This window comes from Sinocyclocheilus grahami, unplaced genomic scaffold (genome assembly GCF_001515645.1).
Source record: "Sinocyclocheilus grahami isolate Dianchi unplaced genomic scaffold, SAMN03320097.WGS_v1.1 scaffold42.1, whole genome shotgun sequence".
NCBI classification, from domain to species: Eukaryota; Metazoa; Chordata; class Actinopteri; order Cypriniformes; family Cyprinidae; genus Sinocyclocheilus; species Sinocyclocheilus grahami.
In genome coordinates, this window is record NW_015505221.1 from 1518927 (window position 1) to 1537523 (window position 18597).

The 18597-nt window shown below is 36.9% G+C and overlaps 1 protein-coding gene across 1 annotated transcript; it reads left to right on the forward strand.

Moving 5' to 3' along the window:
• Positions 1 to 734: 734 nt before the first annotated feature.
• Positions 735 to 15539, forward strand: LOC107582273 (ETS translocation variant 1-like). The gene is made up of 12 exons (XM_016268042.1): positions 735 to 828; positions 1167 to 1250; positions 2139 to 2226; positions 2469 to 2516; positions 7136 to 7238; positions 8912 to 9100; positions 9269 to 9513; positions 11420 to 11488; positions 11606 to 11674; positions 12350 to 12519; positions 13559 to 13660; positions 15028 to 15539. Exons 1-12 carry the CDS (start codon positions 802 to 804, stop codon positions 15247 to 15249), a joined length of 1416 nt encoding a protein of 471 aa, XP_016123528.1. The 5' UTR covers positions 735 to 801; the 3' UTR covers positions 15250 to 15539.
• Positions 15540 to 18597: the final 3058 nt, after the last annotated feature.

The window sequence follows — 18597 nt, forward strand, 5'->3', positions numbered from 1 at the left end:
ATATATATATATATATATATATATATTACAGTATGTATAACTCATTACACAGATATTTGGAATTAATTTATTCTGTTTGGTCAAATACTTCTGAATGTTGACTCTTGTCCATGGCAACACAGTATAACTGACCACTCATTTGTGCTTGTGTTCTGCCCATTGTCTCTAAGATAGCCATTGGTGTGCTGATCACCATGTCAGGATTTATTTTGTGATAATGCCCTTTTGCCTCTTATATTTAATATTAAAATAATATTACCCCCCTTGGAAGTTTGCTGAGGTCCTCTAGGGGGCCGTGGCCCACAGGTTGAGAACCACTGCATTAAATGATCTAAAAGAGAGATTTATGAATAACAAACGGTTTTAGAAAATGTTGATGTGGTCATTCTGAGCGTATGTCTGTTTATTTCATTCTTTTGAAAGCTTCTTTTAGCTTGTCAAAAACTGTTAGGTCATTTGTAAGCGTTGTAAACTGGATACAATGATTGTGTGCACTTTTATGCACATAATTTACAAAACATCTAGCCACAAGAGAGATTATAATGTGCTGTGTTTCTCATAAATAAACACCTTATAATTGCAATATCAGTTTTGCATATTTTAATGAAGGAACGGTGAAATAGGCTCTTGATTGACGGGTGGAAATCTGATCCGGCGGAGGACAGTGGCAGCCAATGGGAAGCGGGGCGCCGGCTGTTTCTGAAGGGAGGCCCCTGAAGCAGCAGGCAGTGTGTGTGTGTTGACTTGAGCGCGGAGGAGAGACACGAGAGCGCTTTTCTCATTCAGTCCGGCGACACATCCATGAATGAATGCGGTGCGTTTACTGGGGTGAGTGCAAGCTTTAAGTTCTACATCACCTTCGACGCTTCAGTAAAACGTAACTAGAAACAGAAAAAAAGAGTTTCCAAAAGTCCAGTCCCTTCGGAGGATCGGCTCACCGCGTTACGCACTCACAGCACCGCAACATATTTACATTAGGACACTTGCAACTTTATCTATAAAATGTCACGGATCTGCTGCATTTAGTGTCTGTTTCCTAATAGTCAGCATGTAGTCAGTCAAATGAAAGATATATTTATGAATGGAGTCACTGAATGCGCTCGAGCGCGCAGCAGTTCATGTTCCATCTCCAATAAATCGCTTAAAGTCAGTCTCCTACTTCAAAGGGTGATCGGACGGCGCGCTCAGAGTCCACCCGCTGCAGAATGGACGGACTTTACGACCAACAAGTGCCTTTCATAAAATCTCATGTAAGTCTGATGAAGGTAAATCAGTGCTCTCCATGATTGCAAATATGTATCTTTCATATAATTGAATGATGACGAGAATCTGCGTTTTTTTAAACCGTAACGTGACAGGTCTGCCATTCGTATGTGCGTGATCCTTCACTTCAGGGAAACTTCTAGACTGATCTCGAAGACATTAATAATCATTGATAGTTTTAAATTATTGATTATAATAGCTTTAAATCTTGTTATGGCGAATCAAACTTCATATATGCCAGAATTGCTATATTTTGGGCTTTTTACCTTCCCCTATATGATACATTTAAATTGTGTTGAAACAAGGGAAATTATATATTTCACTTTTTTCTAAAAAAAAAAAAATCATATTTTCAGTTCTGCTGGTATATGTATGTATAGTTAAAAAAAATTTAATTAAGACAATACACATTTAATACAGTAATGTTATGATGGAAAGTGACAGTGTGAAGATTTAAAAAAATATATATTTTAAAATTTGTTTTATAACTTTTAAAACTAGGTATCATTAAAATGGGTCAGTTTTTGAGACTGAAAAAAAAAATCATTGTTGACTTTCTAACAAGTTGGGTTAGTAAGTCCAAGACGTATTCAACGTTTTCCTAAAAAAAAACAAAAATTGCCATCTAAATAAAAACTCCACTTAAGGGTTGATCAAGGCCATATCTTTTATTCCAGGACGTGATGAAACCCAGTTTTATATTTCATTTTTAAAGATTTCAAACAAGTCCAAAGTGCCACTAACTAAAGAATCTCTCATATATTAGCAGTAAGCATGATGTGTGAAGCTAAAGTTGTGTGTTGCATGTCTTTCAAAAGCAAACTCAACACACTCCATCTTCATTTGAGGCAATTGATCTGTTGCTTTCTGCTTAGAATCCTCAGGGAAAGACGTCCAACACGAGACCAGCGAAGGACAGGAAAAGAAAATTCATTAACTCTGACCTGGCTTTGGACACCGAGGGTAAGCACTCAGGTGTGGGTGAAAAAGACAATGTTCATTTCACGCCTTCTTAACATCTTGCAAAATGCAATATCGCTCGTTGCCACCTGCACTCGGGGCTTTAAAATCTCAATCAGCAGCACTCGCCTCGGTCTTCAGAGGGCTTTGAGACTGGAATCGAGATGCGCTGAGGGTCAAAACACATAATTAAAGCTTTGTACATGTTGTTTCGCCATCTCAAACTCTGCTGTCTTTGTTTTTAGAGTTGTTTCAAGATCTCAGTCAACTTCAGGAGACCTGGCTCGCTGAAGGTAAGCTCTGGTCTGTTTACTTCAGTCTCGCTCAAGGTTTCTCAGTGGTTGAGCGAGCTTTTGTTTCGAAGCAGAGAGAGCATGGGGAGAGATTTGGGGGAGGGGAGCAAATATGCCTCAAGTTACAGACCTAATCTGCAGTCCAATTAATGCATCTGTAGCAAAGGCACTTGGTGTGTCATGCATACATTAGTGCTTGAGAAGAGCAGGAGTCTAGGGGGAGACCGAGGAGGTTCTACTTTGAGTGTCATCACAAATTACCAGAAGAACTTGCAGTCTCGCTCACTCTCTTCTCCTCTCGTCCGCTTTTGGCAGGAGCTAAGGCAGACGAGCCACCAACACTGCCACCTCTCTCTCTCTCTCTCTCTCTCGCATGCACGCACACGCGCACACCTTCTCTCCCTCACTTCTTTCCTTTTTGTATCCCTCTCTTTCTCGCCTGATACTTCTCATATATTAAGTTCTAAGAGCTTTTTTCTCTTTTTTTGTAACTCTTTTTGTTAAAGAAATGGATTGGCGGTAGATCGCTTTCAGAGCTTCAAATTTTATCGCTTTGTTTTTTCCCCCTAACTTTTTTTTGGTTTGTTTTGGCAAATTTTTTTTTCTCATGGCAAGACATGCTGGTTGTGGTCTAACTCAAACGTGATGCTTCAGGAGTTAAGCGCGAGTGTCTTCTTCCCACCTTGCTTGCAGCACCGACCTTTAGGTTAGTAAATGGTTCATCCTTTGGTTGGTTGTTAATGTGTTTGGAAATATTTTAATGTGATATAAATGTTAAATTTCTTACAATGTAACGTTACAAAAATTAAATGGCAAACTGGCAGTTTTGATGTTAAAATTCTAAGGTTTTTTCTTTGTCTTCAAAATGTAAAATTTTATATTTCTAACAATGTTATGTTAAAAATTTCTAAATGGCAAACTGGTAATTTTGACGTCAAATAGTGTGAAGTTCTTGGTGTTGCAAAGCTTTGCAAATTTTTCTAAAAAGTTTTTTTTCTGGCTGCAAAAAATTAATGATTTTGAGAGGTTTGCAACATTTTAAAAATGTTGTTGAGGACATTTATAAATTTAGGAAAAAACTAAACTGATAATGTGCATGCAATTTTATTGTTTATCAGTCTTATTATTTGAGTTAAATAACTTTTAGTCTTCTAAAAAAAGGAATAAATATGATATATAGCTGGTGGCAATTATAATGTGATGTTTCCATTTTTAGTAGAATACAAGCTTTGTGGGATTTTATTATTGTCATAAATTAATTTAGGCTATGCAAAAGTTTAAAGTCGCAAATCATGATAGACATAACAGCCTTTGTCTGTTTATTGTAAAAAGCAGTTTGGTTGCAAATTGAGAAGAAAAAAACAAAAACAAAGTAGTTGGACAGCTGAAAGTCATGCAAAGCAGTTTGTAAAACCAATTCAAGCGCTTTGCATTTGTGAAATCCCAGCTGCCTTTCAGCCTTTGGAATGCATTTGCATGCACTTTGGACAAAAAGAGGAAATGAAGATGAGTGTGTGTCTGTTTTCTCTTAGTGATCAAACTACTATCTGGCTTGTGTGACTGAATTTTTGAATGCCACATGAAAGTCAGACTAATGCAACTTAAGTAGCTTTTTATTTAGCATCATCTCAAATAACTTCACTGAAATATGCTTTAGTACAGCTGCACTACAGGACATTGTTGTGTGTCCTGGTCACCTTTTAAAGCCAAACATCTAAAATATAAGGAAATTATCTGTTTAATATGTAAAATAGGATTTGACCATGCACCTGCATAAGGAAAGAGATTCTTAATTTTTAATAGACTGCTTTCATGTATTCTTTAATATGTTTAAAAAGGCTTGCAGTATAATTGTGGATTTTAAAATTAAAAGTACGCTTTAGAACAGATCTTGGACTTTACTGTTCTTGTCGTGAGTTTGATTATGCCAAATCCACCCCAGGGCCTCTAAAAGAATAAGACATGACTTAAATATTTTAGTGTATCCGGCAGGAAAAAAAAAGTAGTCGCTGCAGTAGATATTACAGTGAGGAGTACAATTCAACCTGTCTTACATCCATCAGCCGCAGCGCCCAAAGATTCGAGATAAATCGCAAATAGATTTAATATATGACTTCCTGTCCATTAGAACCCAAACGAAGAACTAGCGGTTTCATTTCAGAGATTTATTAGCTCAGGTAATTGAAAAGAAGGAGAAGACGTATGAGCGACGGACAGAATTTCCGGCAGCAGACTAAAGAGCTGGTGGTTCGTCATTTGACGTACATGTGTCATTTTGGCCAGAGACAGCTGACAGTCACTTATTACTTCTAGAAAACTTAAAAAAAAGACTGAAACGATCACTGAATATGTCATATCAGGATTTAGTTTATTGGATTTACTAGTAGGTTTTTTTTTATATAGTGATTTCATTGTTTTCTAGTTTGACTTTTATCTGATTTCTCTGTATCTTTTCCTCTTTGTTTGGCAGAGAAGTGATTCTGAGTCTCTTTATGTAGTTGAATTTACGCCGTTCGCCTGGCGCTGCACTTCGCGTGTTTTCTGCTCTTCTCTTTTTTTCTTTAGCTGGTGGACATGCTCCAACACCTTAGCTAGGGGTGCTGGGATCAGCTGTCCCATTCACAGGTTGACTCATTCACCCTGCTGAGAATACTGGCTGCAGCTCAGTCTTTCCCTTCCTCTCAGCTTTCCTCTCTTTAACTGATGTTTACGCTACTTTTCTGACTTTTAATGCACTTGGTCTTTCTTTCCTGTTCATTCTCATTTCCTGTTTGATTTGGAACCAGCCAGAGAAATGGCAGTGTTATTTCTTGTTGAGTTCAACCAGTAAAGACATCTGCTGCTGTTGTGCTCGACTTGCCTTTTCAAAACACTGACAAATACTGTAAAGATAAATTGGTCCTTTATGCATGCTTTATAGTTGCATGCTTTATAGTAGACTGGGGCTAGTTTTTAGTCAAGTGAATATTTTTTAGTTTTGTAGGTTTTTTTATTAATGAAAGTCAATTACTGCATATGCACACACATTTATATTTATTATTTATCTATTTCTATTTTAACCATTATTGCCCAGGAATCAAAGATACAGTTAATTGAATACATGTGGGCCTCTATGGGGTAAGTTGTCATAGAAAAACCTGCAATTAAGCATTTTTTAAGCAAAATTTACAATAAAATAAAACAGAAAAAATGTATAAAAAATAAAAAAATTAACTATTGTTTTGGCCTACAAATATTAAAATATTATAAATATTAAAGCAAATGTGAAAACCTGCCCTGACTTGACATTTATATATTAAAAAATCTATTGTATTTTAACTTTTCAGTTATAATATATCTTCATTATGCAGTTGTCTCTTGTTTGAATTAGAGTTTTGACTTAAAAACCTAAAAAGGTACTAAGATAAAAACCTTATAACAACTACTCTGAAAATAATTTGATGTTTTTTCTCAGAAATTGCTATAAAATTTCGCAAATAATTTCAAAGAAATAGCAAGTAGTGAAATTTTGAAGTATAAAGACTACTAAAATAGTATCTTGTGAAATGTACTCCAATAAAGTTTTATTTACAACTTAGAAAATTTTTATTTTACTGTGTAGCCCAGTATTATCTATATTTTTTAACAAATAAAAATTCACAAGCGGTTTTTCAGTAAAAAATTCTCCCATATTTACATCAGATATGAATGCATTACAATTTACACAGACATGAGAAAACACTCCCATTTCCAAAAAGCCGAAAAATCCAAGTAGCCGAGCAAAACTTGTTGTCTTACACAAAGCAAATGCTGATTTGTGCGTGTTGCGACTTGTTACTGTTGTTGTGAAAATGAAAATCCAGTTTTAGCACAGAGGAATAAATGTGCTAATAGCCCCGTGCAGCGAGGTCTCATGCTCTCCTCTGCCTTAGTGCGCCTTTGTGTCGAGCTGAACAAGCAATAATCAACAGAACTCTTGCAAGAGTGCAAACGCGTGTGATATAAACATGAATGTGCTTAATTGAGCTCCATATGAAGGCTTCATTATTTTAGCATTAGCTATGAGAGAGAGAAAGGTAGGGGAACGTGCTCTGTTTGGACGCCAGCCGTCGCGGCAGGTACAGGGGCATTCACCAGTGGGGATGTGTCCCAATTAGACAGTGTGAACAATAGGTGTTTTCTCGCTGCCTGGCTATCCTTATGAAGACACTGTGTAAAGCACATTTGATCACAAGGCAAGGTGTTTTTCTTTTGGTTTCCTGTTTTGTTTTATTTTTATTTTTTAATTCTCAAACTATTTTAATACACATATATCAGTGAATTATGTAGCTGGATGTCAAAGTGAACGACTGAGACACATATGGGATACGTTTCACACGCAAAAGCCTGCTTTGTCCAACAAATTAAGTTGAAATTAAATTACTGACATAATTAGAGGATATGTTTTGTCTGTTTTAAACCAATAAATGTCTTTATGGGTTGGTCTGAGAACTTCAAATCATTAGTGTTTCAATTACAGAGGATTATTGGAGGAAATTACTCATTAAAGTGATTATCAGAGTAGAGATTGTGTTAGCTCAATTTGTGGAAACCAAATTTATGTTTATTTACCTTTTTCTCTCTTTTTTTTCTTCTCCCAGCTCAAGTTCCTGACAATGATGAGCAGTTTGTTCCAGACTTTCAGAGTGAAAACTGTAAGTGTGACCTTTTTTCTTGTACTGTGACTCTTAAATGTACAAAATAGTAGCTTATATTTTTCAAAATGTAGACACACCGTAGAAAGGCCTGACTAAAAGAAGCTCAAATTTGATGAAAATTTGCAAACGCAGCTCACGTTTGCGCTCATTTATGACATGTTGTCGTTCGCTGTTGAATAAACTGAGAGAGAAAGCACGAGCGGCGTGTGTTCTCTAGGTTGTGTACCTTCTCAGCGAGTGCAGCCAGAAGCAATAGGCCTTTAAATGGGCATAGGAAGTAAAGTTGGCGCGCAGTGGTCGTGGCAGAGCCGGTGCCAGTGTCGGAAGTGGCATGGACTGAATGAGGCACAGTGAAGAGGGGGGGGGGGGGGGGGGGGGAGCACAATAATAATAGTTTTCCTTTAGTTATTTACTCAAAGGCAACTGTACAGCAGGTGCTGTTCGAAATGATTTGAATGAGATCCACCTGAAATTGGAAAGGGGGAAGAAAACACAAAAAAGAAAAACAAGAAATTACGCTACGGTGCATTAAGTGCAATAAATGGCTTTTCCACTTGGACAAGCGTCTACGGCAAACACGGTTGCTTGGTTACAGTCATCTTCCTATTGATTTGATTTTAAATTTATGACATTTCACTTGGATGTTTTATTTCGCTGGAGGAGCCAACCTGCCCTCATATTGCAGATGGCACTCATGCTGAACCAACAACCTCTGTGATAATGATGTTCTCTTCAGAGGTGCCTTGGAGATTGTCAAGCCCCATAGAAGCCTGTTCCTTCCTTGTCTTTTAATGTTTCTGAATGGAGTGTAATTGCTTTAAGGTTTATATCTGACAAGATATCAGATGGTTTCTCTTTGGTACCCTGTCGATTGTGGGATGTGAGGTGTGGAGATCTGGTAGCTGGATGGCTAGGAATAGATGTGGGGAATTGTGGGATTTTTTTTATTGTTCGATTATGGAACTATGTGAACAATTCATAGTTTTTACAAAAAACATAAAATAGTTTCTAAAAAGATATAGATTTTTTTATACATTGATATTAAGAAATTTTACTTGAGCACCCAATCAGCATATTAGAATGATTTCTGAAGGATCACGTGACACTGAAAACTGGAGTAATGATGCTGAAAATTCAGCTTTGCATCAGAGGAACAAACTACAGTTTGAAATAAAATAGAACAGTTATTTTAAATATGTAATAAATATTTCACAATATTCCAGTTTTTACTATATTAAATGCAGCCCTGGTTAGCATAAGAGACTGACCTCACACTTTTAAACAGTAGTATATATAAATTGTTTTTTTATCATATAAAAATATTATATATGTATTATAATTTATTATTATTGTTAATATTATTATATAAATTATAATTCTAACACTTTTTGTCTTATGAATACAATTTTTATCACAATTGTGCCTTTTGTGTCTTTTATATGTATTTTTGTATTATTTTGAAAAAATTGTGCATTTATTTATTTTTCATTAAAAACATGTAATTCAAAAGATATATATATATAAAAAACATAATTTCCAGCTATTTTTGAAATACCAGTTTAGCATGCATTATACAGTATGCTGCAGTCAAAAAGCTTTAGCGCTTATGTTTTTTTAATTTTCCAGCAATAAAGTCTAGCACAGTCTAATAATCTCAGTAGCCTGAAAGGCCCTCAGGAAAGACTAACTTGAACTGCTCTTGTTCCCTGGTGTCTCCAGTGCCTACGAGCAGAAGCATCCCTCGGGAATGAAGGCATCCAGCCCAGTGTCTACCCCCTGCAGCACACCCGTGTCCCCTGGCCAGCATGGGTCTCCCTCTGCTGCCCCCACACCGAAACCAGACAGGACGTACCCTCACCTCGCACCTCCGCAGCCCCTCCCTGACAGTGCTTACCCCATGGACCACAGGTACTGCCAATTATCAAAACACTTCTGACAGACAGACAGACGAAAGCTAGATAGATAGACAGACAGACAGACAGACAGACAGACGATAGATGGATGGATGGATGGATGGATGGATGGATAGATAGATAGATCATGTATGAGACTTATTCTATTCAGTATTTTGTTCAGATTTCGGCGGCAGTTGTCGGAGCCGTGTCATTCCTTTCCCTCTCCTTCGATGTCGCGGGACGGACGGCCCATGTATCACAGACAGATGTCGGAACCCAGCATCCCCTTCCCTCCTCAGGGGTTCAAGCAGGAGTATGGCGACCCCCTCTTCGAACATCCGGCCATGGTGGGGGCGCCGCTCCCCCAGACATACCCGCACTCCATGGTGATCAAACAAGAGCCTCGCGACTTCACCTACGACTCAGGTGAGTTTCGTTTCTGTCTGTTTACATGTCTGCTAATGCTGACAGAGCAGTATATTGCTTGATCTGTAACGTTTCCACAAAATATTAAGCCGCTCAACTGTTTTCAACATTGATGATAAAAGGAAATGTTTATTAAGTCAGCATATTAGAATGGTTTCTGAAGGATCATGTGACACTAAAGACTGCAGTTGTGACTGCTGAAAATTCAGCTTTGCCATCACAGGAAAAAACTGACTTTTTAAAATATATTACAATAGAAAACAGTTTAAATTCTAATAATTTTTCACAATATTGCTGTTTTTACTGTATTTTGTGCAAATCTTTCAAAAACATGAACAGACCCTAAAATAATTAAACAGAAAAATAAATAAATAGAACAGAATAAATAAGAAATGTTTTATAAAAAAAAATTAAAGCATGATTTATAATGGTATGGAGACAGTATGTACTTCTCTAAACTAACAGGAAACAGTCTGAACATCATTTTTCTTTTGTTTTCTTTTGGATACACATACAGCCAGATAGCAACTTTATTAGGGACGGGAGATTAATAGAATTAACGTGTTATTAGGAAATTTAGGTCTGATCTCATTTCCGGAGGGCCTGGCTGGAAAAGACAGGGGCCCCTAATCTCTCCCCCAGAGACCCCCAGGCTGTCGGCCCAGCTCTGGTATGAATGAAGAGGCTTTTGGTTTTCATTCATAAAAATGGAAGCAGCTGCCTGTCAAGAAAGAATGCAGCGCTGCATCTCAGCTGTTTCCTGTTGATTATGTAAATCTGTAAAACACAACCTGAGGATAATAGCAGTAATACCGGGGCCTTTTCTGTTTACTTAATGTCAAAGCAACAAATTCAAATGTATTATATTTTTAAACAAAATTAATGTTATAGACTGTTTTCAATACAAACGTTTTTTTATTATGACACACCCTGAAAATCTGTAATTAATTGGTATTTAAAATAGAGATTTTTTTTGTAGGTACATACACTTTAAATTTGACATTTTATGTTGGCATTGTTATCTATGACATTTTGTCTATTTATTATCTATAAATTAGACACACTAAAAGCTAACAAATAAAGTGATGAAGGCTTCATGTGTAAGTGATTTGTCTGCATTGGTTTACATCAGTGGAGGAGATCATTGACATGTTTTGCATCCCCTCCCAGCCATTTAGAAGCATTTGTTCTGCCTCATAAAGGAGTTTGTTTGTTGTGAGCTGTGTAAGGACTGGGCAGTCAGCGGCTAATTTAATCAGTGGTAATTTCCTCGACAGGCCCATTACTTGAATGAAACCCTGAGAGATCTTTATAGGTCCAAATGAACAGGGTTAGATGTTTTATGGAGCATTCACTTAAGCTGTCTTGCTTTGCTTTGATTGAATCACAGCTCCAACAAACAACTTGACTGACGAGGAGCACAAAGCGTCCACTGTGGTTAATCCTCACAAATCTGTTGTCCATAATGTTTTAACCTACTCTTTTGAATATGAAATTGCTGGAGGATTTTTTCAATATTACAATGTACAATTGCACAAAAGGCTGCAAACGAACAGCGCGCATCTGAAGTGTCTCTGAAGGAAATAATGCATTATTTATCGGCTTTAAGATATCGGCCAAATTTTCTTATCAGGCCGATACCGATAACAGAAAAAATGAGCCGATATGGGCCGATACCGATATGGTGGCCGATATATCGTGCATCCCTAGTTTTAACCTACTCTTTTGAATATGAAATTGCTGGAGGATTTTTAAATTTTTTTTTGCATTGCCTTACCTTAAAATGGAAAATAATAAGCAAATAAATACAATAAATACATATTGGTTTTAGTTTTTAGCCGAGCCCATGCATAATTCTTTTTCCACATTTTTAAAATGCTTTTTTTGTTTTGTTTTTCTTTTTCAGAAGTGCCTAGCTGTCACTCTGTATATCTTAGACAAGAAGGATATCTGGCCCACAATAACAGAACAGAGGGTAACTATCCACACAGAGTAATTTTATACTATTTTATTATTTAAAGTGTCTGATTTGAAGTTGTATTAAATGTTTAAAGTCAAATTATAACAATATCTCAATGTCTTTATTAAATAGGTTGTATGTTCGACAAAGTTGCAAGGCACTTCTATGACGACACTTGCGTTGTACCAGAGAAGGTTGAAGGTATGTTTTGATATTTATTTATTAATTTTTTTTTTTTATTTACTCATTTATTCATTACTCTTTCTAAAAATATCTTTGTTTATGCACAAAATATATCTTTCTTAAAAATATATTTATGTGCTGAGTTAAATATTATTTATTGAATAATAAGTTGACTCTTTACACAGATAGTAACTTGCGTTACTTATCTGAAAAAGTAACTCAGATATTCTCTTGTAAATTAAAAAGTAATGTGTTACTTTACTAGTTACTTGAAAAAAGTAATCTGATTACGTAACTTGCGTTACTTGTAATATATTACCCCCAACACTGTATATTACCATACATTAAGGTACTAATATGTACCTATTAGGGGTAAAAAAGGTACAAATATGTCCTTTTAAGGGGACTGCTCCAGGGACAAGCTGTTGTACCCCAAAAGGTACAATTCTGGCCCCTTATTTTTCTGTGTATACTGTACAGTCGTCTATAATCTTGAATACTGTATGAACCTCCAAACATGTAACATATAAAATGACAACTTTATCCACAGAAGGCTGCGCCATTCCTTTACTTTTTATTGTGAAGGCTTAAGAATTTTTTTATGCCCAGCTTCACCATGATGATGTCTTGCCCCTAGGCATTATGGGATTGGGCTATGAGATTTAACGCCTTTTATAATTTGTCCTCCCACAGGTGATATAAAGCAGGAGGCGGTGCTGTACCGTGAAGGCCCAACCTATCAGAGACGAGGCTCGCTGCAGCTCTGGCAGTTTTTGGTGGCCCTATTGGATGACCCCTCAAATTCACACTTCATTGCGTGGACAGGCCGGGGCATGGAGTTTAAACTTATTGAGCCTGAGGAGGTACTAACTAGCCTCAATATTAAATTTTTCAACCAAGGAAATGGAACATTTTATTAAGCCTTAAAACTTTTTTTTTTTCTTTTTTTTTTACTGAATATCATATTTGATACTACAGGCTTTTATGGTTCATATTTTGAGATATAAGAGAATATGGAGCTCATGGGGGAAAAACAGTTTTATTCAGAGGCCCAACTTGAGCAAGGATATGCTGCAGTTGCAGTTTTAATCATGCTGATAATATAGAGGCTTTTGAATTTTGTGGATCAAATATTATACAGTTGGCTTTATAGGGTTAAAATAATTTTAGGAGATTATATTGAATCATTATCTGATTATCGTTACTAAATTTAAAGTATCTCCACGCTATATGCAAGTTTTGATTCCTAGAGAGACTCTTCATTTGTTTGTTCAAAAGTGTTTGTAATGTCCATCCAAAAAAGGAAGTATTTCAACATGTCGACTCTCCAAAAAGTCTGAAGTGTTTGGAAAGTGCGGACAGAGGTGTGTTTGTGTAAACTATCAGCAACAGTGGAATTTGTTAGTCCTGTATATATGTGTGTGTGCGTGTACTGGCGTTGGTCCACAGGTCAGCTGTAGAGAACAGGGGAGTCATTCATGCCATCAGGTGACTGTGGGCTGTTGGGATTGGCTGGGCGGGTGCAAGGCGTGAATGAACTGCAGTAGAGTGAAAAAGGCCCACAGCGCGGGGCTCTGGGAGAGTGGTGGGAGGGAGATTTGAAAAGGAGGGGACACAGGTGGGTGGTCGTGTGGACAGGTGCAGGAACATCTGCCACGATCTGCTGTTCCTAATGAACACATCACTGACTAGAGGTATGATTACACAGCTGTGGCCAATGAGAGGACGCCGTCTTGTATTTCACCCCTGACAGGTTTTAGCTGCAGACCCGTCAATGCTTTGTTTTTGAGGGCAAGTTTAGTAATGAGTGGGTGTTAGATCTTATTTTTACATTTTGAGAGAAACTTCTACAGATTTTTATATTAAGCTCATTTGTAACAACTTAGTTATTTTGCTTCAAAGGTGGCACGGCGTTGGGGAATTCAAAAGAATCGACCTGCCATGAACTACGACAAGCTTAGCAGATCATTGCGCTACTACTATGAAAAAGGCATCATGCAAAAGGTAATGTAGGCTAACAAGCTAAACTAAATCTTCTGACACATACTGAAACTCATCATAACCTGTTTTCAAAATACTTTCCTTTTGGCATAAGTTTTCTTTTTTTTTCATAATAAGCTGCTTTTTAATTATGATGATGCTAATATGCTTATAAGAAAATGTAACGCTCAGCTACAGTGCTGAGGTCTGAATACACTATTGTTCAAAAGGATGCATGCAATTGATCAAAAGTTACAGTTAAGACATTTATATTGTTACAAAAGATGTCTATTTAAAATATATATATATATATATATATATGTGTGTGTCTGTTTGTGTGTTATATTATAAAAATAATATTTAAAATAATGATGGTTCTAATGTATTTTTTATAAAAATAATGAAGACTTGGTGGGACTTTTTTCAAAATCAATTTGAAAAAATCTTACCGACCCCAACTTTTTTTTTTTTTACAGTAGTGTAATTATAAAGTTAAAGGATAGGCTAATTTTCCAACTCGTCTAGAGTTAAACAGTTGAGTTTTACCATTTTCGAATCCATTCAGCCGATCTCCGGGTCTGGCAGTAGCACTTTTAGCTGTAGCTTAGCATAGATCATTGAATCTGATTAGACCGTTAGCATCTTGCTCAAAAATGACCAAATAGTTTCGATATTTTCCTATTTAAAACTTGACTCTTCTGTAGTTACGTCATTGCGCCTGCTGCACCCAGGCAGCAAAGTTCCTTGATTATTACACCGGAATGAGAGTATAGTTCCTAGCCATATCGGCCTAGAAAATCGCAACTTTTCATTTTCCGTCGGTCTTAGTACACAATGTAACTCTTCTGTAAAGTTTATATAGGAAAAATATAGAAACTCTTTGGTCATTTTTGAGCGAGATGCTAATGGTCTAATCAGATTCAATGATCTATGCTAAGCTACAGCTAAAAGTCCTACCGCCAGACCCGGAGATCGGCTGAATGGATTCGAAAACGGTAAAACTCAACTGTTTAACTCTAAGGGAGTTGGAAAATTAGCCTTTTTTCAAAAATAGTGGAGTGTTCCTTTAAGGATCTATTTAGCAAAATTAGGCATTTATGGTGAACAACAAAACATCAAAATTTGGACTTGAAGGTTTTGAAATTCTGGTTTTGTGACATTATTCTTCTAAAAATATATTATTTTCTCAAATTTTTGTGTAATTACTATACATGCCTTTTATGACCTCATTTTATTTGAAAACTAAAAAGTTAATAGACATGTTATTTGTGAACTTCCCAGGAATTCTTTTAATGCAAGAAATCATTAACAAGTGAATCCATTTGTAAATTAAACATTGTCCTTGCGCTGTTGAAATGTATTGTAATATTCTGGTTTCCTGACTCCCGAAGGTGGCAGGTGAAAGATACGTGTATAAGTTTGTCTGCGACCCCGAGGCTTTGTTCTCCATGGCCTTCCCTGACAATCAGCGTCCGGTGCTGAAGACCGACCTGGAGCGGCAGATCAACGAGGAAGACACTGTGCCATTGTCACACTTCGATGAGAACATGGCGTACATTCAAGAGAGCGGCTACTGCAACCCGCACCCGTACAACGAGGGCTACGTCTACTGAAAACAAAACAAACTTTCAGACTTGTCCCTCATTTCCGTCAGTCATTCCCCAGGACTAAAGAGAGCACTTTATGGACAGAGGATGATGGCAGTGTGTAAACCCACAAACGTACTGGTGTAGTTATGTTAGATGCTCCCTTAGTGTTTTTTTGTTGCGACTGAAGGGGATGGGGTGTTTCAGCATGCCGTTTTCTCACTGCAAAAGGCCAAAAGAGGGCAAATGGCCTCTCTTCGGACAGATGTTTTGAACTATTTAGACAGGTTAGTGTCTGGAGCACGTGAGTGGAAAAATCCCAAACTCTTTTACCATTGAAACTCTTGAATTGTTTGTGGAGCGCTTTGTTATTTTCGCACATTTTCACATTTGTATTCTCTACCTTGGTGTCAAACTGAGTAAATAATACAGTGTATTACAATGGAAATAAAATCCTTAAAACTCTCCATCTCAAAGTGAGCACATATCTGAACTTAACTGAGTAAATGGCCCACATTATTTCTTACCCATTCAGGGCCCATAAAGTGATTAAATACTAGCACAGTTACAACAAACGACTGATTCATGTTCTTTGTGAAGGAATTTTATATACTAATATTCAAGTTATACCCGTATATATATTCTCCTATGAATATTATGTCTTAGAGGAGGGAAGACGCAGGTAATTTTCTCAACGAACAACAGATTTTTTTCTTAATGAATCAAATAAAGACAAAAAAATAAATTCCCATGACGGCATGATTTTATAATACTAGTACATGGTGTTTCAAATACTGCTCCGATTTTTTTCTTACGATCTATTTAAATAAACATCTGTATAACAATACAGTATAATTGACACCATATTTCACTGAATATAACTTTTTGAGCAAACGCGCCTATAGATATCAAATAGTTATCTTCAGATGTGCAAGGTGCAAGCTTCACGTGTGTCTATGACATTATTCTATGAAAGTTACATTTCTACTATTAGTGACAAATTGCTTTTTTTATTAGGAAAAAAGTGGATGTTGGTCCGTTATTCGCTCCCCCATGCCATCATTGAAAATATAAAACATGTATATTCAGGTTAATGCACCTCAATGCTGCTTTTCGTGTAAATTTAGTCAAGTATGATCAGACGGCAGCTATGCCCTGCAGTACGTTCATTTTTTTTTTTTTACATTTAAAAAAATAACGTCAGTGTTTATTGAATGTAAAAAGTATATACATAATTGCAAAGGGAATGGCAATAGCTACACTTCTGTAATAAAATAGTGTTGAAATACAATTGGGTTTTTTTTGTTGTTGTTTTTGTACGCACAATGTGATTTTTGTCAATCTTGGTCTCATATTTCAATCACAAAAACAGCCAAGCAAATAAGCAGTGTTGTTCCCTAGTAAATGATTTCCTTCAGGTTCCAAATCCACAATAACTGACAAAAATAGAAGTTATTACTTGAAATGGTTGTCCAATTCAACCTTTTTTTTGTCTTTTTTTTTACTGTATTGATGCTTGCCACTGCATATTTAAATCTGGAGTTATCGATGCAGTAAATGTGGGAAAAAATATATATATATAATAATAATATACATATATATATATATATATATAGGCTATATATACACACAAACACTTTTAATTTGTTTAAATTGTTAAATTGTTTACATTTTGCTTTATCGTTTAATCTGTTGACTTTTTGAATAGTGAAATGTTACTCACAAAAAAATACCATGGTACATTTCAAAGTACCTTGGTATTACCAACATACGTTTGAGAGGTGCAGGCAAACCGCCATCCTTTATACGCTTATACAAACACTTCGTCACAACAACACACTGGTAAACAAGCTCGACAACTGTGTCCCATAATATCAAGCACACACTGGCCCAAAGCTGTGGTCAAATTTGGCTGTTAAAATGACCGTCACGGTTACCAAAAAAGCACAAATGACTGTGGTTTATTCAAACATCTCCCATTAAAATCTCATGCAAAACCTCTCGGCGCTCGAAGTATGTGGTGGAATGGTGAGGATGTGTTCTGGAAAGAGAGTTGAAAAGAGGTCAGGGGAAAAAAGGACCCATGTAAAGTTCGATAATCTCCGTACTAATCTTGTTAAACAAGTCTTTCAATGGGGTTACAGATGTCTTCTTTCTGTTATCTTGTACGCTGAATTGTTTTCAGATCTATTTGAATACTCTACGCCCAGAATAGACAGTTTTTATTCGTTTCGAGATGTACCATGTGAGCCTGCATGGAAAAACACTGATTATTTTTGCAGGTTTTATTGTCACCGCTTAGTTTGTAATCTGTGCTTCTACATTTGTGACACCACGACCCATTAAACCTCTCTAAAATGGTCTTTAACCCACTTTTACCACTTTGAGGCGATAAATCAGCTGCCAGTAAATAACTACTAGAGCCATTAGCAAAGTAGCTCCAGCAGTTTAGCTTGATTCTGTCTGTTTGCTTAGAGTCCAGCTACCTTGCTTAGCTTTACGGCAGGCTGTGTTTACTTATGGGAAATGGTTTGTGTTGTCTGAGTGGTTGTGACACACATGTTTGACAAGTGAAATGAGACCAAATGTTCTCCTTGTAGTCGAAACGTCTTAGAAGCGCTGGCTTTTAATATGGCGTGTTTACCTATGAAAACGTCTTGACTGGCTCTCAGCCTTCAGCCATCGAAAGCCGTAGCGGTGAACATAAATCATTCACGAGGTAATTCAAGGGAACAACTGCGCTGGAAACAGGGACTGATATAACGATGACCATTTAAACTGTTTACAGTCACGGAAAATAAACAGCCATTTGAAAAGTGTTAACGCTTGAGCAAATATTTAAGATGGTGAACACATTTTGTGTCTGTGATATCTCATACGCAACCCATTATAGGTGCAAGCTGTGCACATTTTAGGGCTTAAATGCTTATATTTGAAATCATTTTGAAATGGTTACAGATAAAAATATTTTGCCACTTTTCTCCATTGCATCTGTTTGCATGTATAGAAACACTCTGAACATAGACTTGATTTACACACCTTTGATAATCGCATGTAGCGTGATGATCAAAGATGGGGGTAGTTGCTGCTGACTCTGGAAAGGATCACGGTGTTGGAACAATAATTGATGCGGAGCAGAGGGCGAACTCAGGCATTGCCACCGGTTGACACCCATTACATTGTTCAGCGTTGCTCAACTTTGCAGGTTCACGGCAGATAAAAACACTCTTTTGGGAGAGATGTCTGCAAGTACGACAGTGATGAATGGCTCTTGATGTGTGCTCAGAAAGCGGTGAAATTGGGTTGTGGTGCTGTGCTATAGCTTTGGGTCACATGCATCTGTGCTGGTTATAATCAGATGCTGGTAGACGGGGG

Coding starts and splice junctions, on each gene's coding strand:
- LOC107582273 (XM_016268042.1), top strand. CDS start 802: ATGAATGAATGCGGTGCGTTTACTGGG. Junction 1,251..2,138: donor TGCCTTTCATAAAATCTCAT/GTAAGTCTGATG, acceptor CTTTCTGCTTAG/AATCCTCAGGGAAAGACGTC. Junction 11,489..11,605: donor CCACAATAACAGAACAGAGG/GTAACTATCCAC, acceptor TTTATTAAATAG/GTTGTATGTTCGACAAAGTT.